The 25622-nt window shown below is 26.3% G+C and overlaps 3 protein-coding genes across 3 annotated transcripts; 2 read left to right on the top strand and 1 right to left on the bottom strand.

The window, feature by feature from the left end:
- The first annotated feature begins 5708 nt into the window (after window positions 1–5708).
- Window positions 5709–15374, top strand: LOC145833308 (serine protease HTRA1B-like). The gene is made up of 8 exons (XM_082940493.1): window positions 5709–5893; window positions 6979–7087; window positions 10724–10810; window positions 11604–11735; window positions 12266–12470; window positions 14325–14453; window positions 14691–14850; window positions 15206–15374. The coding sequence occupies exons 1-8, from the start codon at window positions 5709–5711 to the stop codon at window positions 15372–15374; spliced, it is 1176 nt and encodes a 391-aa protein (XP_082796619.1).
- A 482-nt stretch (window positions 15375–15856) lies between these two features.
- LOC145833307 (serine protease HTRA1-like) lies at window positions 15857–21318 on the top strand. The gene is made up of 7 exons (XM_082940492.1): window positions 15857–16017; window positions 16218–16326; window positions 16554–16640; window positions 16857–17063; window positions 19905–20037; window positions 20827–20953; window positions 21144–21318. The coding sequence occupies exons 1-7, from the start codon at window positions 15857–15859 to the stop codon at window positions 21316–21318; spliced, it is 999 nt and encodes a 332-aa protein (XP_082796618.1).
- Window positions 21319–21653: 335 nt separating this feature from the next.
- On the bottom strand, window positions 21654–24760 carry LOC145834832 (uncharacterized). The gene is made up of 4 exons (XM_082942345.1): window positions 24499–24760; window positions 24193–24324; window positions 22175–22951; window positions 21654–22002 (listed from the first exon to the last, which is right to left on the bottom strand). Exons 1-4 carry the CDS (start codon window positions 24735–24737, stop codon window positions 21909–21911), a joined length of 1242 nt encoding a protein of 413 aa, XP_082798471.1. The 5' UTR covers window positions 24738–24760; the 3' UTR covers window positions 21654–21908.
- Between the last annotated feature and the right edge of the window lie 862 nt (window positions 24761–25622).

Genomic DNA, 25622 nt, shown 5'->3' with positions numbered 1-25622 from the left:
ACAATAAAAAAAATCTTAAAGCTTAAAAAAATCTTTAAAGTAAGATCAACTTCTAAAAAATATGGCTTACCCCCACCCCCCTATGGCCTTAAACTACAAATAAGTAGTCAACTAAGTATAATAATTTATACCTCAAAACATTTTTCTCTGTGCAATTTCTAAATTATGTTCAATATCTATTTCATATCGACAAAAAAGTATTGTATTACACTCAAAATAACTTATACTTTTAGTTCGTTACAGCTTTTAATATACTATCTTTATCTTTTGTATAAAAATGTTAAATCTTTAGTGTTAAAATTGAAAGTTTTAAATTTTTTGTAGAAGAAATATAAAGAGCTAGTTTTTTTTTAACTTCTTCATTTTTACTTATGTTACAATATAAAACTGTAAAAATAAATCTTGACAAATGGAGAAAATCTGAAGTATAAAAGAAATTAAAAATAAAAATTTCATACCACTTGAACTGTATTGAGTAATAGCAATATCTGGTGCTGGTCTACTATTTTTCAATTCAAGCTTTTGAACTTCAGATAATTTTCTTATCTGACATATTTTTAGACTTGCAACATTCCATTCAATATTACTTTGCATATTTTTTAAAATAATAATTTAAAAATTAATGAAAACAAATGTTTAGTTTTTCTTTAGTATTATAAAACATATTTTACAAAAAAAAACCAAAAACAAGTAACTTTGAAGATATCAGGATTGCCTTGCCACTCTTTGAGTCAAAATAACTGTCCTGAGTTAATTTAAAAATGTCATGTGTCACTATAAGCATTTTAATTCTTTTAAAGACTTTTCTTATTATTCTTAAACTAATAGAAACTAGGCTTTATAACAAAGCTTTTAAAACCACTAAATCTACCCTGAGTTAAAAAAAAAACAAATCTATCCTTAGTCAGCCTGAGCTTCAAAATACTTAAAACATTCTGAGTTATCCTGATTTTTACTGAGTCATACTAAAGTTTTCCAAAACTTCATAAAATCCTGAGTTATCCTGAGTGTGTGGAAAGATTTTACTAAATGTTTCTGATACAAAACAAAATGTTTAAAAGATAATTTTTTAAGGTCAACTATTTATATGCTTTTAAAAACTCACAAGAAATATAACTTTTCACTTATCTTAAAATCAGTTATTCTAAAATCTTTAGGGAATAGCATTTTTTAAATACTAAAAACAGTTGGTGGAAAAAATTTTTTTTTAAATACCATTTAAAATTTGATTTAAAACTAAATAAATTTAAATTTAAAATTAATCAATTATTTCTTTTAGACTAAAAATTGATTGTAAAAACTCTGTTTTACAAGTTGCTATTAACTTATTTATGATGTGACTAAAGAAATTTTAAAATAATTTGCTAAAAAAATTGATTAATTTTTAAACTTTGTGGCTGATTGAATAACAAAGTTTGATTTGTTTGTTATCTTAATAAAAAAAGAAACTACTTTTAATGACAATTTTAAGTTTAGATAATTTAAACAATACTTTTTGTATAGTGAGATTAAAACTGTAATCACAGTACGAACTGTTTGTTTATTATTTGTTTTAATTTTTTTTTCTGTTTTTTGTTATTTATCTTTTAAAATATGTTGTTAATATTTTTTATTCTTATCATCAATCTATTTTTATTTTATTAGCAGTTGTTTATTGCTATTTTCACTACAATTTGTTTATTCTTGAATCATTATCACTATAAAGCAGGTTTAGCTTTATGGTTTGTTAACAAAATGTTAGCATTTGTCCTTGTAAAAAAATCTGTCATAAGGTTATACTACTGCGCGGCACTAGCTAAGTTGCGTACTGTTTGAGTCTAAATTCTTATGAAGTAAATGAAGTTATAAAATTTTTCCTTATGGAGTTTTTCATCAACATCGGTGCGCATTTGCAATTACGCACCGAATCAGTATACTGGGTAATTTCCCTAACTTGTCACTAATCTGTATTCAAAATTTCGTTTTACTTTTCGAATACTAGAAAAACATAGTTAAAAAAAGACAAATTAAGCAGAAAAAATAAACAATAAAGGATAAAGATATTCCTTTTTTTTTTTTACTTATTTTTTTGGGTGGCACGCATGCGCCAGCGTCCCTCCCCACGCTACGCCCCTGGACTTGAGTACAAAAAATTAGCAATATTTAATACAAAGTTATTATAATCGATCATAGCCATAATAATTAGAAACTAACTGTCATTTAAACTTTAGAACTACAAATAAAAAAACAATATCACTAACTTTATTTATTATTTCAAAGTTCATACTTATCATGTAAAGTCAAACAACATTATGATTTACATAACAAAATTTTACAATTGTGTTTGAATTTTTTGATTAGAGTACACTTCTAAGGATCCGAATCCGATTGTAATATGACGGTTTTTATCCTAACACTTGATAAGTCAGCGAAGTTTAATAAAGCTTTTTTTTAATTTTTTATTAAACTTATACCCTTATCCCTAACCCATCTCACCAAAACTAAAAATTATCCAAAAATAAATTTTTAATATCTAAATATAAAAAAGTATTCTTTTGCTGACTCGGCAAATATTAAAAAAAACACCGTGACATTAAAACAAGACTTCATTTTTTAGAAACGGGTCAAGATTGCAAGAAGACAAAATTGCACAAAGTTACTAAATTGCACGAGTGCACAAATTTGCAAGAGGGCATAAAAATGCACGAGGGAACAAAATTGCACGAATACTATTTTGCACCAACGGTCAACTTTGCACAAGTTACATTTTTGCACGACAGTAAAAAAAACAGAAAAAAAAACATATAGAAAAACTGAAAGATAAGTTAACAAAAAACAAAAAAAAAAGCTACTGACCAAGGGTAAGGGGTAACAGTGATAGTAAAATTAAAAAAATAACTAATAAAAACTATTATAAAAAAAGCTATAAATAAGGGTAATGGTTAAGCTTAGGGGTAATAGTTATAGTATAAAAAAATAATATAAGTTACCGACCGAGAGTAAGGGTCAGGTGTAACAGTTAAAGTAAAATAGAAAATAATTAATAAAATTGATTAAAAAAAAATTTTACCCGTGCAAAAGTGTCTCCGTGCAAAATTGTCTGCTTGTGCAAAAGTGTCTTCGTGCAAAAGTATCTTTGTGGAATGTTATCCTCTCATGCAAAAATATCTTAGTGCAATTTTGGGCACTCGTGCAAATTTGTACGCTCGTCAAATTTGACAGCTACCCCCATTTTTATGTCTGAAATATATATATTCAAGTTTTAGATTTAAACTTTTAAATATGTTATGTTTTAGTTTTTAGTTTATATTGTTAAGTAAAATTTATTTTATTGTATACATGTGACTTTACACTGAACGACTCAGTGAGTCTTTTTAATTAAGAATTTTCTACCCCCTTAAAGAATGTGACAACTGTAAATACAGATAGTCTAAACACAAAACAATTTAAAACTAATTTAGTTTTTTAAATACCATTAACTGTAAATCAAAGTTTAATATTTTTACGGTACATTCTTTTAGTTGATTAAAGTTGTGTGATATAAAACTAAGAATTTTTAATACTTTTAAAATTAGTTCAACCTACAGAAGGTTTACTATTGTTTGTTGAAAAGACCAAACTTAATAATTGTAAATTATTTATAGGAAAAATGTAAAAAGTTACCATTGTAAAAGCAATAACATGTCTAGAAGCATGGCAATTTTTCAAAATAATTGTCGTTTATTAAGGTAAATTGAGTAATGTTTTAACGTTAGAAAATCTGATACTTTTTTGAAGTACTTTCTTGAAGTTTTTGCCCAGACTGTTTGAGTCATATGCCTTAACATTATTTTAAGTGTTGTAGGGGATTATTGTTGCTACAATGCCTCATTTTGAAACATCAAATTTAAAAAAATATTTGTAGCACCTTTGTTTTTGTTTTAATTCCTTTTTGCTCACAAATGAGTAGTAAACATAATAACTTAAGGAAAATTCTAACTAATTATGATACAAATAAACAATGATATTGTGTTATAATTGTGAAAAAAGAATATACGGTAGAATATTTTTCAGGTATGCTATTTTAAGAGCTACCTTTTATACTAAACATAAACTTTTATAAATTGAGTTAGAAAAGTTATTTCAATTTAAAAAAACTTAGTTAATAGATAAAGAATTAAGTTTTTCTAAATAACTTTCAAAATAAAAATCCTAATCAGTAAGAGCTTCTCATTGTTTTTATCTTAAAACTTAATTTCTATATATATACATTTGTTCTTTTTTATCATCTTTTGATCCAGTGTACAGTTTTTGTTCTAGGGTACTAGAAAATTTTTAAAAGTTAAAAAAGAAAATTTTAAATACTTCTATAATTTTTTTATTTAGTTGCTACAAGATGGAAGTTTAAAAAGTTTCTGATATATGATTTATGTGTTCTGTATGTTGTGTACACCAGATTTATTTGTGTCTCTTTTAGTGATCTATGCAATATTTGTGTATAATTTTTATAGTACTTATGCTTTAGTAGTATACCTAAATCAAATACCAAATTTAAGCCCGATCTAGTTGTAGCATGTCAAGATTTAGAGGGTCAGATTTTGTTTTGAAAAAAGAATCAAGCTCAAGTTTAGCCACGTTTGGATTATTAATCTAAACAGAGATCTTAAAAGAACCATAAAGGACCTTTATTTCAAACAACATTCCTGTATTATATTAAAATCTATGTCTGGACAAATTATGACCATTTAGAACTGGTAGACTATTTATGATTGTTTCAGTTTGGTTAAAAGAAAAGTGATTATTCTATATAGTTTGTACAAATTGTATTTTTTAAACTCACTGTTGAAATAAATTTTTATTTCAGATAGTAGGTGTTTTTTATTACTCTTTTTGTATATTTTATTTATTTAACAAAAAAAAAATCTCTAAATAATTTGTCCTAGGACCTAGTGCACAAAAAAACTTTGTTATCACTGCTTAAAAACTTTTTTTTAACTTGTTGCACAAGACAGTATTTATACATAAAATTATAGGTTTAAATTTATCTCAAGTTATTAGTTTAAGTGTTACTCTTAAATGTTTTGCATTCTGTTTTTTATTATTATTTTATTAAATATTAGTCAATTTTTGTATTAGTTGATTTGAATTAGCAACAGCTGATTGTGGGTTCACTTTGGTGGCAGTGATAACATAATTAGATTATTGATGAATTTTATAACACAATGTTAGCAGATACTTGCCTTTGAATTTGTGCTTCCTGACTTTCCCACATTTTGTGGTTTTCATGTTTGTATTTAACCTTTTGAGTGTTTGCCAAAGAATGTCACTAATGGTATTTTTTTATTCTGCTTTATTTTTGAATAGTTTAAATATAATTGTTAAAGAGTCAGTTTTAACTGGTGCCAATAATATATGTTTAGTCAAACATCCTGCAACTACAAATAAACAAAATTATTTATTTGGGTTTTGCTACATTTTCAAAGTTTGTTTTCTATCTGCTTAGTATTCTGTACAGTGTTTCACATTTTGTGCAGTTTAAATGATATACAAGATAAAAATGTGTAGTTCAGGAGGATCAAACTTATTTTAGATGTAATAATTAGTCTAAAACTACTCAGTTTTTTAAACATAAAAGTAGCATTCAGCTAACATGTTTTAAATTATAAACTAACTATTTTTTATCAATTTTATTTAGTAGTAAGTAAAGTTTGTGTCATTTATATTTTTAGGTTGTGTTTACAATATTTAAAATGTACATTTATCAAAATTCATTTAAACTCATTCTAGTATCAGCTCTAGGGCTGAGGATGAAGCAAGAGTATCAGAGTTTAAAATTACATTGTAAAGCAAATCAAGATCTTAGAAAATTTAACTTTATTGCTGAGGTTGCAAAAGAAGTTTTTCCTGCAATTGTCAACATTAAAGGAGTTTCTGAGTTAGTTATTTTTTTTAACACATAATAAAAAGTAAATTATTACAAATAAAAAAGATTCAGTTGTTTTGTATTAAGTAAGATTATAGCAGAGATAGATTGATGGTTTGTAGTTCAATTACAGAGATAAAACAAAAATAAAATAAATGAGAATAAAAAGTTTCAATCAGATGCATACTGTAGATCAGAGTTGCCACACATGGCTACTCAGGCTAGTTTAAAATTGAAAAAAGGACACAGACTGACACACACTAGTTCGAATATTTTTAAAACTCAGTCTGAGTTTGGCATTTAAATTTTTTAATTAAACTCATGCTAGTTTGAATGTTATTTATAATCTGAGTTAATTAATTAAATTTTAATTTTATTTTATTTTTAGTTGTGGTTTTATCAAGTCCTTCTGTTATTGTTTTCTTCTTTTAGGTATTTTATATTAATTAACAATAATGTTTTAGCTCATAATACTATAATTTTTAGTTTTCTAATGAACTTAGACAACTAAGGCTACTTTTTGATCACTAAGACTGAATTATATGACTTTAAGAGTGGCAACTCTTGTAGACACTAGTGTTTTGGCTTTGTTTTTATAGCTGTTACAAAAATTTTGTTGGTAAACAATTTTTTTACTTAACTAAGAAGTGTAAGCAAATTTGAGTACGAGCTCTGTAAAGTTTTTCTATAAAAGTTTTTGTAGTTGAAAAATTTAAAATGTAGCTGTAAGATAACAAAGGTTTAGGTTTTTCGTTTAAGTTTTGCTACACAACTTATAATTTATTCTGTCTTTATAATCCTAAATTGAATATCTATTTAGAGTTAAAAAAAATTGTTAATACTTTTATGCTTTAATGTAAAGAAGTATAATTTAAGATTTTTTTTTGCTATTTATTTTAAGTAGAATTCTTATTAAAACTAGTTTGCTTTTTAAAATAACTATTAAATTAAATGATAATCTTTCAGTGATATATGCTTAGTTTTCTTTTAAAAAATACAAATTGCACATACTTTTTTGTTTCTATTTAAGTATACTATTTTCCAAATTCAATTCATACTGTTATTTATATAGTTATAAAATGTTAAACGTTAAACAGAAATTCAAACGGTAAATCTATGGTAACTACAGGATCTGGGTTCATTGTTGACAACAATGGGTTAATAATAACATCAGCTAGTTTAGTCGGAAATCATAAAAAGTTTTTGGTAATTTTTAGTTTTCTTAAAGTTTTTCTTAATTTTTTTATATAAATATTATATTCTAGAATTTTAGTTTATTTAGTTTGTATGATAGCTATAGTTACTAAACTTTTTGTAACTCAAAGTTTTTTTTATTTATAAAACCAGACAAAACGATCTAACACTTTATTAAGGGCATAGGGGGGGGGGGTAAACACCCTTTTTTGGTTTTTGATCTTATTTTATATAGTTTTTACTAAGTTACAAGATGCTTTTTACAGATTTTAAAAATTCAAAATAATTTTTGAGATATAGCCAGTCAAAGTCCTAGGCAACAATAGGTTTCTTATGGGAGGCGCAAACTAAAACTGCAAAAATAGACTATTTCACTAAAAATCTATCTTCTCCTACGTTTTTTGAGATAACTACCTCAAACTTTCAGGAAATGTTTCTTGATATATTTAGAAAATTCTGTCGGAAAGAATTTTTAAAAAATTGAAAAATAAAAATTTTATAAAAAAATAAACAAAAAAAACAGTTTTTTTTTAGTTTTTTCATTATAAAATTTTTATTTTTTAATTTTTTTAAATTCTGTTCCGACAGAATTTTCTAAATATTGCAAGGAACATTTCCTGAAAATTTGAGGTAGTTATCTCAAAAAATGTAGGAGGAGATAGAGTTTTAGTGATTTCTAGTTATTTGCCGTTTTAATTTGCGCCTCCCATAAGGATCCTATTGTAGCCTCCGACTTTGACCGGCTATATCTAAAAAAATATTCTGAATTTTTAAAATCTGTAAAAAGCATCTTGTAGCTTAGTAAAAACTATATAAAATAAGATCAAAAACTAAAAAAGGGTGTTTACCCCCCCCTATGCCCTTAATCATTTGTCCATAGTTTTTATCTGTACTTTGTTTGGGAACTGCTCAGTTCCAACTCTCACACAATTTCCACCTAATCAATTCCAACCCAAACAATTCCCACTTGAATCAATTCCTGTCTAAATAATTTCCCACCTGATCAGATCACAGCCGAATCAATTCCCACCCAATCAATTTTGCACGTCAATTTTAAACAGCATCACTTTTGCAAGGAATGTTATTTTTGCAGACTATTAGTTTTGCCTAGGTGTCACTTTTGCATGAGTTATCACTTTTATATGACTGCACTTTTCACAAAGCGTTCTGTTTGCATGGCATGAATTTTTTACTTGTGCCATATTTCGCACTAGTCGTTCATTTTTGCACGGTTGGCTTTTTTTCAAAAAATTTGATAAAACTAAGTTGATGAAATTTATCTAAATACATCAAAACAAAATTGAATTAAAGTTCTATTAAATTTAAATCTTACATGTTTAAACATTAGCTACGCAACTAAACTTGAATATAAATATAAATAAGTTTGACATAAAGTTAAAACAAGACTAAATATAATTAATCCTATTTTAAAAAACTATTTTAAGTAGAATAAAAATTATTAAAATTTGTTATTATAAGAATACAGGAGCAAATTATTTAATTTATATTTTTTCCGACTAATTTTTCTATTTCATTTTGATATTCATTGTCTTTATTTTAACAAACCTAAATATCCACACCACACTTAATTATACGTTGTTAAATAGCAAATTTTTCAAAAGAGAGTCTGATTACATTATAATTTTAAAGACAATTTAACTGCTGACAATAAAAGCAATACAATTTTTTTATTTCACTTGAAATTTAAACTTCAAAATTTATACCATATTTTAAACTTAGTTTGAATTTAAATTTTTAAGATTACTAATACTACTTGCTAAAATAGTTCTAAAAAATAATATAAACAAGTTTTAAATATTTTTAGCCTATAATTTTAAATGTTATTTTTAATATGTTTAAGTATGAATAATTTACAAGTTACATTGACTTTTATGTATAACAACAAAAACTTTAAAGGCAACCTAGAACAAAAATCAGTATATACATTCTACAACAAATAACTTTTAAGTTGTACGATAGATTAAGCTTGTAAGACATAAAGTTATTATAGTAAAAATGTATAAGAGTATTTACACACAAATCTTGGTAAAAAATGTAACAAAACAGTAATATATTTAATTTATGCTAAAAACTGCACTTACATACGAGGGGGCAAACAGTTATAAACTAAAATACTTTAAACTATTTTTTTAGACCAAACATTACTTTTATGCTAAAATACTAACATACACTAAGAGTTTTCGATTAAGTCTAAAAAGTTGTAACGTTAATTAACAATTAACATGCAAGTTTAAACAAATTTTGAAACTGTAATAATAAGTAAAACGATTTTTAAAAATAAAGATTACTAAAACTACTATAAGGTTAAACTAGCTAGAAATAAATAAAACTATCAAACTGTTGTTTTACTTTACAAAAAAAAAGCTTTCAACTAGAAAAGTTTTCTAAAGACTCTTGATATTTGTACAATTAAGCTCAAAACAGTTTAATTTTACAACATTGTCAAAAATCCTGGTTTGTGGGTGTTTTTGTGCATCTATGTATTTTATGTTGGTTTTTTGACTTAGAATTGCCAAAGTCATCTTTAAATTGATTTCCACTAAAGATATTTAAAATATTATACAAAACAAAGATTGTATGATTTTTTATTAAACTTTTTAAATTTTTTACTTAAAAACTAATTTTAATTAGTAGTAAACAATTTTTAAAAGTTAAGTTTTAGGTAAATTTTATTTGGATTTTAGTATACTTTATACTAAATAAATTAAAGTTTTTGTACTATCGAAATTAAAATATAGTTTTAGATTTATTTGATTTTTGTAAGGTTTATGAAATTTAAAATTCACTTAGTTTAGTTTATTTTAAATATATTTTTATATTGATAAAATTCCAAACTGTGCAAAAGTGTCATCCGTGCAAAAGTGACCACTAGTTCAAAAGTGACGTCATGCAAAAGTGGATACTTGTCTAAAAGTGGCGCTTCGAACAAAGATAAAACTTGTATAAAAGTAATGCTGTGCAAAAAAAAATCTTGCGAAAAGGACGATCAACTTTGGTGGGAGTTGATTTTGGTTGGAATTGATTGGGTGGTAAATAGTTTGGGTCGGAAATGTTAGTTTACCATTTTTTCAATGCTCTTGGCTCGAATTTTTATTTGATCTCGATTCAATACGAACTCAGTTTAACTATCCTTGGTCAGAGTTGCCATCAATGAGAGCTTTTCTTGATCTACATGCTTAAACATGTGGTGTACTATTACATTTAATACTTTTCTACAATTTTAAGGTGTTGTTACTTTTATTGACTGTTACTATAAAATATAAGTGTATAAAATGCAAGGTTTAGCAAAAATTTATTTATGAAAAGATGCTTTATGTTAGTTAGAGTTTGCTTATCAAAGGTGTCGCTTTTAAAAACATAACCTTAAGTCTATTTCTAACTAAGAAAAACATCATTTAAATAAAAAATAACTCTGATTTTTTTTTTAAATTAAACTTTTCATTTAATGGAGCATGTGAAAAAAAAATCTTATTAAAAAGCTTTTGTCATTAAACTAATTTATCTAAAATACAACAAAGTTTAATTTTAAATACATGATTCTTACAGATTTTTTAAATTAGTGTTTGCAAACATAATCCCTTGTAAATCAGTTTAAACTTGATAACCTTGTATTTATTTTATACAAAGGTAACTATTAAAAATGAGCAACACTTTAATGGAGAACTTGTGGCTATAGATGGGTCTACTGATTTAGCTGCATTGAAGATAAACTCTGTTAGTTTTGATTTAGTATAGCTTGTTTTTGTAGACTTTAGCTGTATTAAAAAAAAAGTGTATGTTGTTACGTTATAGCTTTTACAAGTAAAAAGCGTTTCTGAAAGAATAAGGTAAGATTTATAATTTTTTTGTGACCCTTTTTCAAATATTTTAAATACTTTAGAAAGTATACTACCATAGTTAAAAAAGGTAAAATAAATTATTTGAAAGTGGTAACACATGATAAAAAATAGTTAAGTTTTGTTTTAATGATATAGTTTTTTAACTTAAGTTATAAAAAAAGTAAAAAAAAACATATTTTTAAATTGATATAATTAAAAATCTAAACAGTTAAAAATTTAATTAGGACACAGTCTTATGTAAATTTCATGTTACAAGAAAAAGTTTGATAGCTGTTTTGTTTTATATTTACCTATGCGAACAAACTCTTAAAGTGTTTACTTTTAAAAAATAGTAAATATTTAAAGTAGTTACTATTTTGTATGCTTTAAGCACAATAACTAAGAGCATATGAGGGATTTAAGATACTTTTTACAAAAAACTAACATTTGCTATTATATGAAAGCACAAAGTACAAATTTAAAGAATGTTTTTATGGAGTATAAAAACTATTATATTTATTTAATTATTAATAACGGACGGGTGGGTGTCAAAATAGCACAGCAACACTTTAGCACGAGTTGTCACTTTTGCACAAATTAATTTATATAGCATTTGCCATTTAATTTTGGAGAAGTCAGAATACAATCAAAATATCGTACAGCTGTCTACCTAAGATGACCTTTTAAAGGGTGTATACAAAGCTATTGTCAAAGATAAGGAATACATTGGTTTGAACGGAAGTTTCTTTCAAAATAAGATGGAAACAACACAAGTACAGCATCCTCAAGAAATCACAAGCAACAGCCCTGGCAAATTCACTGTATCAAATAATATCGAATTCTCCGAAATTAAATGGCAAATGCTGTATAAAATCACTGCTCAGTACCTAGAAAGGCAGATAATTGCTCCATTTGCAATCTAGAAATAATGGTCGTTGTCGAAGCTGACAGAGTTAAAGCTTTTATTAAGAAAAGAATTAACTTCCATGTGCCCCCATAAAGATCTAGTTATTTCTAATTTATTATCTATTGTTGTAAGATATGTAAATTATATGTCTTGATTTTACTACCCTAATTTTTATTTTTTATAATTGTAATTATTACTCTTGTTGTCAGTTTATTTATAAGTTTTATTTTATTTTGACGAGTGTTTTTGCTTAGTTTTTATTTTCCAATAAATTAATCTCCCTTATATTTACTTCAGTACACAATTATAATGACTACTTGATTACTAATTAGTTAATTACTATCTCATTACTTGATTTTATTATATATATTTGTGTGCTTCGTGTTACTTTATTGTTGTTATTCTGATATGATTAGTTGTCAACTTAACCAAAACACGTGTCAGAAAGGTTTGCCGAAAATAAAGTTGGACGAAAGAGGTGACGTGAGGGTGGGAGAGTGGGTGATGGCTTACGGCAGTCCCCTGGCCTTGAAAAATTCCATCACCGTTGGAATTGTGAGCAATTCGTCGAGAGTGAGCAAGGACATCGGCATTGTGAAAAACCAAGATGTGTCGACCTACCTGCAGACTGACGCTATTATAAACGTGGGTTTTTGTGAATTGTTGTTGTAGAGAATATAATGTATTCATAGATATAAGAGGTGTATTAAGTATATTTTTGTACGTAAATCTAATGAAGTAGTCATTGAAGTATTTATGAAATGCGAGTTAGTTGTTTTACACAGAAGATTAGTCAACAACCACAGTATAACTTTGTGTATCTCACAAATTTTCATTCATCTTTTTATAAATTTAGATTATTTTTATCGGTTTTATAACACTGTTTCTTCTTTATACTTGTTTGAACTACTTATAAAAAGTTTATAATGTGGGCTTGCTGACAAACAACTATTATAGTTTTATAAATTTAAAACAGTTTAGTAATAAAGTGTACATAAAAATTAATTTTTAAACAATCCAAACTATTTTATAGAAACAAATTCTAATTTATTGTTTATTACCTTTTTTTAAGTGTGATTGAATAATTTATTGAATTATTTGTATGTTTAGTAAATTTGCTTTAGATAAGCTTTAAATTTTTGGGAGAATAAGTAATTTAAAACAATTAAAAGTTTTTTTACACAACTATTTATAATGCTTAAATGTTTAACATGTCATATACTTACTTTCTGTTGTAAAAACGTCTAATTTTTCTGACAACAATTTCACAAGTTTAAACTATTTTTTTCTGAAATAAAGCAGCGTGTATAACTTTACTTCAAAAAATCAATAATTTTTCTTAAAAATCGATAACAGATTAATTTTATATAGTAATTTAAAGAAAAACTAAATTGCATTTTCTAATTCCCTTAAATACGTCTAAGTTTGTTGGTAAAAGTTTTTATTTAAGTTGTTATACATTTTTAAATAAAAATACTTATTTTTTTTAATTTTTAACTAGTAAATAATAGTGGTTAAAAATCTGAGAAAAATAAGTGGTTTTAATTTTGTAACTAACAAAATTTTTATGTACTAAAATCATGCATTATTTATGTAACTTTAAGAAACTTGTTTTTTTTTTTTCGAACATTACTTAAGAACTTATTCCAGATACAAGATTAAAAAAACTATAAACAACGTATTACAAATACTGAATAAAACTATAAATTTCAAAAAGCACAAATTTATATTTAAAAAAAAAAATGTCTTGATTTTTGATAAGTTTTTGAATGAATCGAATTAATTCTAAATTGAATTTAAGATGCATTATTTTTTTGCACGTGACATATTTGAAATTCCAAGAAAAGCTCATTTAATAGGCGAAATTACTTGACCTTATGAGTAAACTGTATCTAAACTCAATAACATTTGCTGTCAAACCTAAATAAATATGACACTATTTATAATTTATCTAAATCTATGATTAAAAAACCAATAGATAAAAGTTTTTTTGGTCTTTATAATTTATCTAAGGTTTTATCAAAAACCAAATGATAAATGTTATTTTGGTGTTTAAAATTTATCTAAAATTGTAACCAAAAGATAGTTTTTTTGTGATTAAATTTTATCTAAAGCTTTATAAAAATACCAAACTAATAAAATGTTTTAGTATTTATTTTAATTTATCTAAAACAATGTAAAAACTTTTTTGGTATTTATATTTTTTAGACTTTAAACTAAAGTAAAATTGAAAAACAACAATAGATAAAGATGTTTATAAATTTATACACCAACTGAAGTTACACTAAAAACTACTGTTAGATAAAAGTATTTCGGTTTTAAAATTAAGAGAAAAAAAATTTATTAATAAAAACAAAGTGTTTTATACCAAGATACTTTTTACATTCACCCTACCAAAGCAAACACTTTTTTTGTTATTTGAAACAACTTTTCAAAAAATTAACACATAACTATACATTTATTACATCTAACTCTTTTTCAAACAATATTACCAAACAGTTAGGCAACTCTGGAGGTCCTCTTGTGAATTTGGACAGTGAAGTCATTGGAATGAACACAATAATTGCGTCCACTGGAATTGGATTCGCTATTCCCGCTCATCACATCATTAACTTCCTCAGAAAAATCAAAAGTTTTCAACACGATAATTAATTGATTTTATCGATAAAAATTGTAGCGTAATTTTTTTCGAGTGCTTTTTGTTTATGACCGAATATTTAAAAATTACCTTTAGTTTATTATGTTATAAGTTTAAACAAATAAAATTTAACAAATTATGTTAAATTTTGAAGCTTTATTTAGTTTCCCTTAACTTTTGTACCTAAAACATGCGTACTAAGTAACTTGAAGTTGATTCATGTTTCGATAGGTAAAGAGTACACGCAAGTGAGACGCAAGTGGATCGGAGTTCGCGTTTTAACGCTGACAAACGACATTATTTTGCAGCTGACTTACAAATACCAGGATATTGAAATACCCTACCACGGGCTGTTTGTTGACAGCGTTAATGACAACTCTCCTGCATCTAAGTTTGTGTGAAAATAATACACTTAAAAAATATTCCGAAATAAAGTTGTTTTTAATAATTAATAAGTAATAATGTTTAGTTTTTGTAATCTTTTTTAAAGAAACTTGTTTAAAAAAAATAAGTCGCTACCTTTCAAAACAATTTTATTAGTATAAAAACGAATTTTAATAGTTTATGTTGTTTTGTTTGAAGTATCGCTTATCTAATATGTATAAAGTTTTGTATTGATGTTTTCAAGAAATATAATTGCAATATACTGTTAAAAACTGGTTATTTTTATCAATTAAAAAAAAATTCAAAAATTAATCTCTAAAATTTTTTTTTTAAGTAGATTATGTATGTCAAATTTTTTTCAGAGCGGGGTTATTGCACAGAGACATCATAATTGAAGTTAATGGTAAAGTACTTAAGTCGTCAAAAGATATAGCTGAAGCATTATTGAAAAATTTGGAAGTCGAATTTACAGTTTTGAGAGCCAACAGCAAAATTAAACTGAAAGTTAAAGCCGAAGAGATATCTAATTAAAGTATCTGGGCTACTGCTGTTATCGATTCTTAGACAATAATTTATAAATTGATTTTTATAATGTATTTACCCTGTAAAACATATGCATAGTTTTATTTTTTTAACAAATTCAAAGTCATAGTTTAAAAAATAACTTTGATTAAAGTGCACATATTACTTTACTTAAACTGTTTTTATAAAATGTTTTAGAACAAACCAGGATATTAAAGTAAAATTTTTTTTAGGGACTTTGATAATATGTTGTGATAAACTTAGAAAAGCTTAACTATTTTTTGTTTAAACCTAAGTAAATAATGTCTGCCGTTAGAAAATTGACTGCTTTAAGTAAAGTTTTCAACAAGTTCCCTACTTCAAATCATTTAGCTTCAAAAACTCAAAAAGTATATCATTTTCGCAAAACACTATCTTCTTTATTGCGTCATAAACAAACCAACTCAGACGGCGAGGACAAAAAAAACAATGGCGAGTTAAAAAAGATCTTTATGGCTGTTCTGGTCGGATTGTCTGCCTACTACAAGCTTCACAACCCGTCTCTAAAAGCTTCGAGCGGTAAATACCAAAGTAGAAGGGAAAAGTACAATTTTATAGCTGACATAGTTGAAGGTGTGAGCCCGACAGTTGTTAACATTGAACGAACATATTTGTAAGATTTATGGTTATTGTCATTAGCACATACTGAACTAAATATATTAAAAATGACTACTGGTTATTCAATAAAAAAATTAGTTAGTTATTTACTTTTTTTTGTGCATGCACCATTTTAGTTGTCTGGTTTTATATTTTAAATTGGATTTTATTTATTTTTTTGCTTTTTTATTTTTTATCATTATAATTACATTTTAGAGGAAAAAATGGAAAACCTGTGATATCTACTGGTTCAGGATTCATTGTAGATCAAGAAGGCTTAATAATCACCAATGCGCATGTTATAGGCAATCAGAGCAAAGTCAAAGTAAATTATAATTGTTTTATATACCTGATTGAAAACTTTTTACAAAAATTTAAACGAAGCACCTCAGAAATAATTAGAAAAACTTGAATTGTAAATTTTACTAGATGCTATCTTTAAATAAACTTCATTATAGAACACTTTGTGTTGTAATTCTTTAATAAGTACATCAATTGATAAATAATAAGTTTGTGTTATTCATCAAACAATGGTAGCTTGTTTGTATGCAGATAAGACTATTGGACGGAAGAACTTTCGAAGGTCAGGTTGCGGCGGTTGACGAGTCTCGGGACATCGCAGCTCTCAGGATAAACACGGTACATAAAGTATTGAACGATTTAGATTACAACATTATTAAGTAGCTTTCAAAAAGCATTTGCAAATTCGACTATGGTTTAACTTTGAAATTGATAAATCTAATTCACATTTTTATCATGATCCGCGTAAGCAAAGCTCATACTAAATAATTTATTTTGTCATATTTAAAACTTTAATTGATTTCTAAATAAAACACTTTATCTTTTTGCAAACAGAACGGTTCCAGTCTCCAGAAACTGGACTTCTGTCCACTGTCCGAGCTGCGGGTCGGCGAGTGGGTCATGGCAATCGGGTCGCCGCTGGCCCTCAAAAACTCCGTCACCGTGGGAATAATCAGCAATCTGAAGCGGCCGGGCAAGGAACTGGGACTGACGGACAACAAATCGGACATCGGCTACATACAAACTGACGCAATAATAAATGTTGGTTTGTTTTAATTACAGGTTGCCTGTTTTAATTCTGTGCGTAGTGTTTGTACGTCTGTCCGTTTTTTTTTTGTTTTTAGGATGATTATTTTACATAGAGTTTTAAATTTTGTATCAGTTGTTATGGAGTTTTTAAAGGTATTTCAAACTGGAGTTTTGACAAAATATTCAAACTACTTTTGCTACTTATGCTTGTTAAAATTGTAACATTTTTATCAATTTATGTTTTGAAATAAAATCTGATTAATCCTACTTTTTAATGAAGGATTATGTATGTTATAAATATTACATAAATACTATTTTGTTTAATTATTCTAAATAGATTTTTCTGTGCACATAAACAAATCTGTTCACTTTTGCACACTTTCATAAACGCTGATGTTAACAAGTTTTAAGAGCTCGTATAATTAATTGTTTATAGTTTCTGTATATTACAAATTCAAAGCGTAGTATTGGGTAACATAAATTGTTTAAATATTTTTTGTGTATATGCACATGTTTTGGTCTAATAACAAAAAACTTAATTAAATTTAAACAGATCTTCTTAATTGTTTGTCATATCTAATTGCTTAAGCTTAAAACTTTCATAATTATTATTATTAATTTGAACAACCATTTATAACATGACTTTGTAGATAGCCCTTCTTTTGTTTATAATACTATTTATAGTTAGAACAAAAATCTGTTATTGTTTAAAAAGTTTTTTTATATTACAACTTTACGCTAAATTCATGACTGTTTTATATAAACTTGAGTTAGATTTGACCAACCGTTTTTTTCTTCTACAACTAAAAACATTTATAATTTTCATTGCGTTTATTTTTAAATACATAAATGTTGAACAAAGGTCGATTTTAAGTTGTGCGTTTAGTTCACATCATACAACGTTGATAGAGCAGTTCATTTTAAGTGGATTTTTGAAACATATGGTGTAGTATTGTAACGAGATTTTTTTCTACTTTGTGACATATGCTTTCACAGATTTTTAATAAAAAATCATTTAAGTATCAAAGTTTCTCCATTTAAAAACTCATGTTTAATTAAAGTCTTATAATGAAAATATAGGAACTTATTCATTAAAAATAAGTTGAATATGCTGTCTTTAAAGAATAAACGTGAGTATGTACAATTTTTAAAGTTTTGTAAAAAATTTGTACTGTATAACATCGATAACTAGGACAATTTTATTTTACGATGTATAATGAATATATAAGTGTATTTAACTAATTATGATTAAAAAGTTAAAAAATTGTTTTTATAGAATCTTATTAAGATATATTTTTTAATTAAACCCACTCCTAATAAAGAACAGTCTAAAATATATTTAAACATTTTGTTGTAAAATAGTTTGTAAAACTTTTATTTGTAATCAAGTTTTTTTTTTGTAAAGCTATAAAAGTTTCAATAGTTTACACCTCAGTAATTATTAACCAATTTTTTTACAACTATTAGCTAACAGTTAAATATAAACATCTAACTTTGTTAGAGCTCGTAAAAATGCACTCTTAATTTTTTTATGTGTTTATATTTAACTTAAAACATTTTTGTCGTTATTAATATATTTTCAAAAAGCAACAAAACAAAAGTTTAAAAGAATTTTATTTGCTTTATAAAACAATGGCTTCCTCTTAAGTTTTTTTGAATGTTATTTAACTTTTTGTCTATTATTTTGTCAATAAGTTTGCCTTGAAATTGTAAAAAGAGATTAATTTGTTAGAAGCATTGTTAAATTTTGGTAGAAACAATGAACGATTTAAGTTTGTTCTTATAGTGCACTGTCATTTTTTTTATTAAAAATTCATTAAAACGAATTTTAGTTATCATAATCTATCTCCAACAGTATGTATTTTTATAGTAAAAAATATCTACTACTAACTTTTAACCAATTAAGTTTGGTTAAAAAACCATACTAACTTTGTTTTATTTTTTTAACACAAAAATTTAGTTTATATTTAATCTTGATAAAGATGAAAATAAGGTAAACCATAAATGTTTTATAACTTAAAACGACACTTTAAAAGGACGTATTTTAAAAAACACACTGTAATATAATACATTATTGATTTAGATTAATAAATCAATTATTAATATTGTATATATTAAAAAATGTCCAGAAAGTAATGTTAAAAGTCAGTTTTGAATTGAATTTATACTTATATACGTGTTGAATAAATATTATGTTTTTTATTTTTTAATACTATTAATATTTAATTTTTAATATACTTTAATAATATTTTTTTATTCTTTAATATTAGAAGCTAAATTGTATAGAATTTTTTTATTATTAAAGATTGACAATAAGTTTGATTTTTTTGAAAGTTTTGAAACTTTATTTTTATGCGTTATTTGGAAGTTATCTATTTAATCATCAACTAAACTGTTTCGCTGTATGATATTCAATAGACAGTAGTAAAAGATAATAATTATTTTTTTTTTCATTTTACTTAACACATAACTGTGTTTACTAATAAAAATTTCCACAAAAGAAAACAAGATCATTGCATTTTGAATGTAGTTTTTACATAAAAATAACAGATTTTATTACATCTTAAAGAAATTTATTAAAGTTATTCATACCGCTTTTGTAAACTATTATGAGTTTTAAAAACTTTATGTATCATTTTAACTTCTGTTTTACAAAATGAAAATAGCAAAATAAAACCTGATTGTTCTGCGTTTTTTCAGATAAATAAACTCTTTTGAAAATTAAAAACATTAAATTTTATAATGCAAATACAAACAAAACTTTGAGATTACATGTATATACAAAAAAAAAAGTTTTATAAACACTAACGTAAGTAACTTGCTAGTAAATTAATGAAGCAAATTATGTGACAGGTCGGCAACTCAGGTGGGCCATTGGTCAATTTGGCCGGTAAACTGGTTGGGATGAACACAATGATGGCCTCAGCCGGCATTGCCTTTGCCATACCCACCAGCACCATAAAGTACTTTCTTGATAAAATAAAAAGTCTGTTGTTTAATGTCAGTAGTATCCTTAAGTATATATGTATTTCACTTTTGTATGGCTTTTAAAACAATATGATTAGTTAATGCAGCTTTGTAAAATTAAGTTTTCAACTAAAAAAAAACTAAATGTAAAAACACTATTTTATTTTATTACAATTTGAAGTGGGTTAATCTAAGATCTTATTTTTTTTTAATATACAAATATGCTTATAGAATCTTAAACAACAATGCTCTTCAGTCAAGTAAGTGTTAATATTTAAATTTTAATAAGAAAAAATTGTTTTTTAATGTATCAAAATTTATTTAAAATTAACTGCATAGCTAAATAGTTTGATTTGAACTGTGCAGTTTTTACAATTTGGTAAAATATAAAAACTAATAAGTTTAGAAAACTTGATAAACATAATTTACTCGGATAAAAATATACTCATACTGATTGAAATTTATAAACTTAACAGTCTTTTTATCACTTAACTCTATGGACTTTGTATCAACCTAGATATACTTTATCCAATTTACTAGCTTCGCGGTAAACAAGTTATTTTTGTAAACTTTATGTATTTCCCAAACCCTAGGGGAAAATATAATTACGTATACAATAGTGCAGTAAATAACGTTTAACTTCTTATTTGATAACTATTAAATAATGTAACTCTAGTCAAAAAAAGTTACACTTAAACTTTAGTTTTTTTTTACTAAGGTGAATTAAGAAATAAAAAGTGCGGCTAAAAATAGTCATACAATCGTATATTGACAAAAAAGCTTTAAACCATTTTAAGTATTTTTTCAGGTGGTGATTTAATCGGTCACTGGGCCAAGAGATGGTTGGGGCTGCATGTGTACAGCTTAACCAAGGACATAGTTGAGCAGATTAGACTGAGCAACCAAAACAACTCGATTAATGTCGACAAAGGACTGTTTGTTGCAACTGTGGAAATTAATTCTCCCGCATACTTGTAATCATTACTGATAATTTAAAATAAATTACTTAAGACTGGATACCTTTCCTTATACATTAAAAAAATATTGAAAGTAATATAAACTTTTAGTTATCTTTTATTATTACTTTCAGTAAACTGATTTTTTTCAATGGATTTTTTTTATCAGGGGAGGCCTAAGAAAAAACGACATTATCACAAAGGTAAATGGAAATTTAGTTGAAACGCCGAAAGATATGTACGAGATTTTGAACAAAAAGGAAGAGTTGGAACTGTCAGTTTTAAGAAACGGTGAAAAAATTACCATAAAAGTTATTGGTCTTGAAATGGATTCTAAAGTCTAGTTGTAAATAAGATGTGTTTATTTATATGTTTACCAAAGCAATAAATTATAGTTTTTTTTTACGTTATGAGTTTTTTTTAGTGTCTAAAAACAGTTCAACTTATTTTTTTTTTGTTTATAAGGTAACCAACTACAATGTTAGGCACTATATTTTGATTTAAAACATACATTTTAGTCTAAAAATTTAAATATTTAATTATTTTTAGTATACAAAAAACTAAAACTCATCAATGCAACCAAAGTTTAATCGAAACAACATAATCGTTAAATATTAGAAAAAAAAAAGAACATTACAACAAAATTAAACATGTATTCAATAAATTATCGAAAACTAGGTAGTATACTACAGGTTGTTTTTGGAGCAGCGAAGTAATAAATACAAAATTAAAAAACTAAAGGAACGTATAACTCTCAGCGTGACTCTCTTGTACTTCAGTGAATGAAAAAGTTTCACAGTTAAAGCTCCTAATAGCGGTAAAATTATTAAAAAGTCTTAAGTACCGTGACATGTGTTATGGAAAGATGGTTTTTGTGAAAGCGAAGCAGCTTTTTAGCTCGTCTGTAGAGCGGTCGATGATTGTGACGCAACAATTAGTGGTGGTGGTGGTGATGATGATGACTACGTCGTGATTCCGGCATCACGACGGTGCAAAGGTGTTGCTTCCACTGATCTCTGAATACCACTCTGTAAATGAAAAAAAAAATAACGAATGCTTTTCAAAACCATTATTTACAAAAAAAATTCAATACCATAAATTTAGTGTAACTAAAAAGGTTTTACGAAACTTTAGAGTCGAAAAGTTGACTTAAGTTAGTGTTATCTATCTAAAAATATTAAAACATAAACTGGCACACACTTTCCATCGCTGTCCTGGAGAACGAAACTATTCTTCTTCAATCTTTCCAACTCCTGTTCGAACGTTTCACTCTGGCAATCGAAACGGTTGTTGAACAGCTTGACTACTTGCAGGTTCGGGCTGTGCTCGAACCAAGCCGACTTCAGCTCGTTCAGGCCTGTGGTGTTTTCGGGTTGGAAAACGCTCAAATCAAGAACTTGAAGATTGGGGCATTTTTCGAAAGCGTTTTCCGGCAAGTGCTTAATAATACGACCGTAGAAGTTTGAAATGTTCAGCTCTAGAAGGTTCTCGCAAACTTTGGTGTTTAGAACACCGTCGTAAAACGCGCTCATGCTAACGTTGTCCATTAAGTTTAGGCCTATGTTTAAGTATTTCAAGTTTTTTTGAATTCTTATTAACTTTAAAGCTTCGTCGTTGTAAGCATCGTACAAGTGTAACCTTTCGAGGCTGTCCGGTATAGCAGTTGAATTTCCATCAATTCCGAGCTCCTCAGCGTAAAGATTCTTTAGGTTTTTCAAGTACGTAATATCCTCACCTAAAAGACCTTTAAGTAAGTCAAGAGTAACTAGACTTTGAGGAATATATTTTGGAGAGCCGAAGTCAAAAACTAAGTGTGCTAGATTAAGGTATTTAAGACTTGTTAAGTTGGTAAGGTTATAAAATGGATACTTCTCGTATTCGTCAACATATGTTCCGCCTAAATCAAGTTCTTCAAGATTGATCAGCTTTTTAAATTCTTCTGAAAGTTCTTCGAAGTCATTTTGACTTAGGTCCAACCTGAATGTTAACGCTTTAGTTACATAAGTAAGATTTTGTACACAATGTTATTTTTGACTTAAATAATCTATATAATTAGTTTTTATAACCTTGACAAACGACTACTTCAAAATTTAAAACCTATGTTTAATCATATGTTTTGAAGTCTTTGTGTAATTTACATTTTTCTTAAACTACTATAGTCAATTGTTAGATAACACTTATTGTTTTGAAAGTGACAACATTTGTTAAAAAATAACCAAGTTTTTTGTCTCTCGCATGTACGAAATTCAAGGTTTAAAGGTATAATAAATACCATTTAATATTGCAAGACTATTTTTTATTACCACTAAAAACTTAAGTTCAAACTAGTGTTAATTACTAAAATATCTCCGGAAATAAAATTGTTTACAATAGCTTACATCAGGGTTGCCAATGATTTTTTCAAAATTTTTTACAGGTTTTCCAAATTTCTTCTAGGTTTTTAAAAGTTTACATTTTTGGGTCTATTTCAGTTTTAAGTTAATTTCTATATAAGAAAAAGTGTTAAATAGTATAAAAACATCGAAAAAATGTAAAGTTACTTTAAATGTGTTTTCTAATAAAAAAATTTTTGATGATGACAAAAAAATCTTATTCATATGATAGATTTTTTGTGTCAAATCGAAATTTTACTACTGTAAATGTTGAAATTATTAAAAATTCCAGGTTTTTTCAAAATTTCTCAAATTCCATGTTTTTCCAGGTTATTTTTGCCTAAATTGTCGAATTCAAGGTGTTTCCAGGCAAAGTGGCAACCCTGTTACATATACTTTAAAATTTAAAAAATAAATCTAGAATGTTTTAATTGGCATATAGAGCTTACAAACTAATATAGCTTGATAGTTAAAACTTTAAAAACAAATGTTTAGATTTTTCAATGGGCCCTGCTTGTTTGAATTTCTAGGACAACTTATTACGCTTTATTTTATATTAGAAATAAAAATCACAACATTAGAATTAAAACTAACATGTTTATATAACTTATGAAAATTTAATAAACTACTAATCTGAGATAAGTTTTTTTTATAAAAATATATATTTTTATACGTACTTATTCAATAGAAAAATTATTACACATTGTAGTTGTGTTTGCATAGTACTGAAATACTCGCAAAATTTCATTTGAAACTTTCAAAACTTTACTTTATATATTAAATCATAAATTTTGTTTATTGAACAAATAACTGTTGTACTTTTTAACTTAAACAAAAAATAATAACCTTTTGAGGTTTTTCAAGTCGTCGAAAGCACCATCAGAAATAGTCAACAGTCGGCCGCCTGCAAATTTTAAAGCTCGTAGATTGTGAAAACCTCGTAAAGCTTCGCTATCCAACACTTCGAGTTCAGTGTCGCTGTATTAGTTTTAATTTTTAATGATTTTTTTATAAAGTAATTATTACTTAGACTGAACTGTTATAGTCTTTAAACACAAATAATCTCGTCTATATGCACTTGTCAAACTTTAAAAAAAATTCTCCAAAAGAAATCGTTGACTTTTAACGAAAAATAATAGAGAAACAACTCGCCTAATTGTCAACGACTTTACGTCCGACTTTTGCGCGGCAGTTAAGTTTTGAAGTTCCGCAACGTCTTTTACGTCAAGCGAGAATGGATTTTTTGGTTCCGAGGTGGTGAGAAAGTTTTTCTGGACCGGTAGTTTTTCTTCTTCTGCTTGGGAGCCTCTAGTGGCGAGAAAGCTGACGAAACCGGTCAGGACGAGCATTGAAAAGAACACTCCCGTCACTGTGGCTGACTTTTTGTCCATTTTAAAAGACTTGAGTATTTAAACGTTCCTATATGGGTATTTGAACAGGTATAAAGTTATTTAAACAGTTTGAAAAATTAAATAGGCATTATTAGCTTTAAACTTTTAGAAAAGTTTTAGCAGAAATACTACAAGTGAATATTGCTTTTAAAGCATTCTCTAGGTATTTAAAGTTTAAACTTTGTGCTGATATCGCTTTATGTCAATTACACAAATAAACTTTAGAAAAAGAAATAAATAGGTAAAACGTTGAGCAAATTAGCATAAGAACACTACTCTTTTATTGAGCTTATTGAGAAAAGTTGATTTGAATTGCTTGACGGTTTTAATGCTCTCGCTTGTTTCTTTTTGAGGATAATGTTTAATAATACAATTTCTCCTAATAGACATTTTGAGTGAGTTATACAAAAAGTTACTTTATCAATACCCTTATGTACGTGTTTTAGACAATATTAAAAGTATGCATATATGGTTTAAACTACAATTGAAATTACCATTTCTAGCTTACAAATTTTTTAGGCAGCTTGATAGATGATGAAATGTTTTAATCGTTTGATATAACTTCAACATTTGTAAATAAAGTTTTAGTTAAATATGTATACTTTTAATAGTTTGTAAAAAATTGTGACAAGCAGAGAAATTTGTTTATGACAATTGGTAAATTAAAACTAGGTAGATATTACACTAAAACTAGGTACAAAAACAGGCTTTTGCTTTATTTGCTATAGAAATTGTACATAATTACAGTAAGAATTTTTCTAATAAACAATTTAGAAGTAACCTTAAAAGAGAGCTTGCAAAAGAACCAAATTTCACATGTTAACTGAATAATTAAATCGTTTTTGTCTACTTAAAGTTAATACATAAATTCAACTAAAAGCCGTA

The sequence above is a fragment of the Thalia democratica genome, chromosome 4 (genome assembly GCF_965202585.1).
Source record: "Thalia democratica chromosome 4, ktThaDemo2.hap1.1, whole genome shotgun sequence".
Lineage (NCBI taxonomy): Eukaryota > Metazoa > Chordata > Thaliacea > Salpida > Salpidae > Thalia > Thalia democratica.
This window is presented reverse-complemented; position numbering and strand designations above follow the sequence as displayed.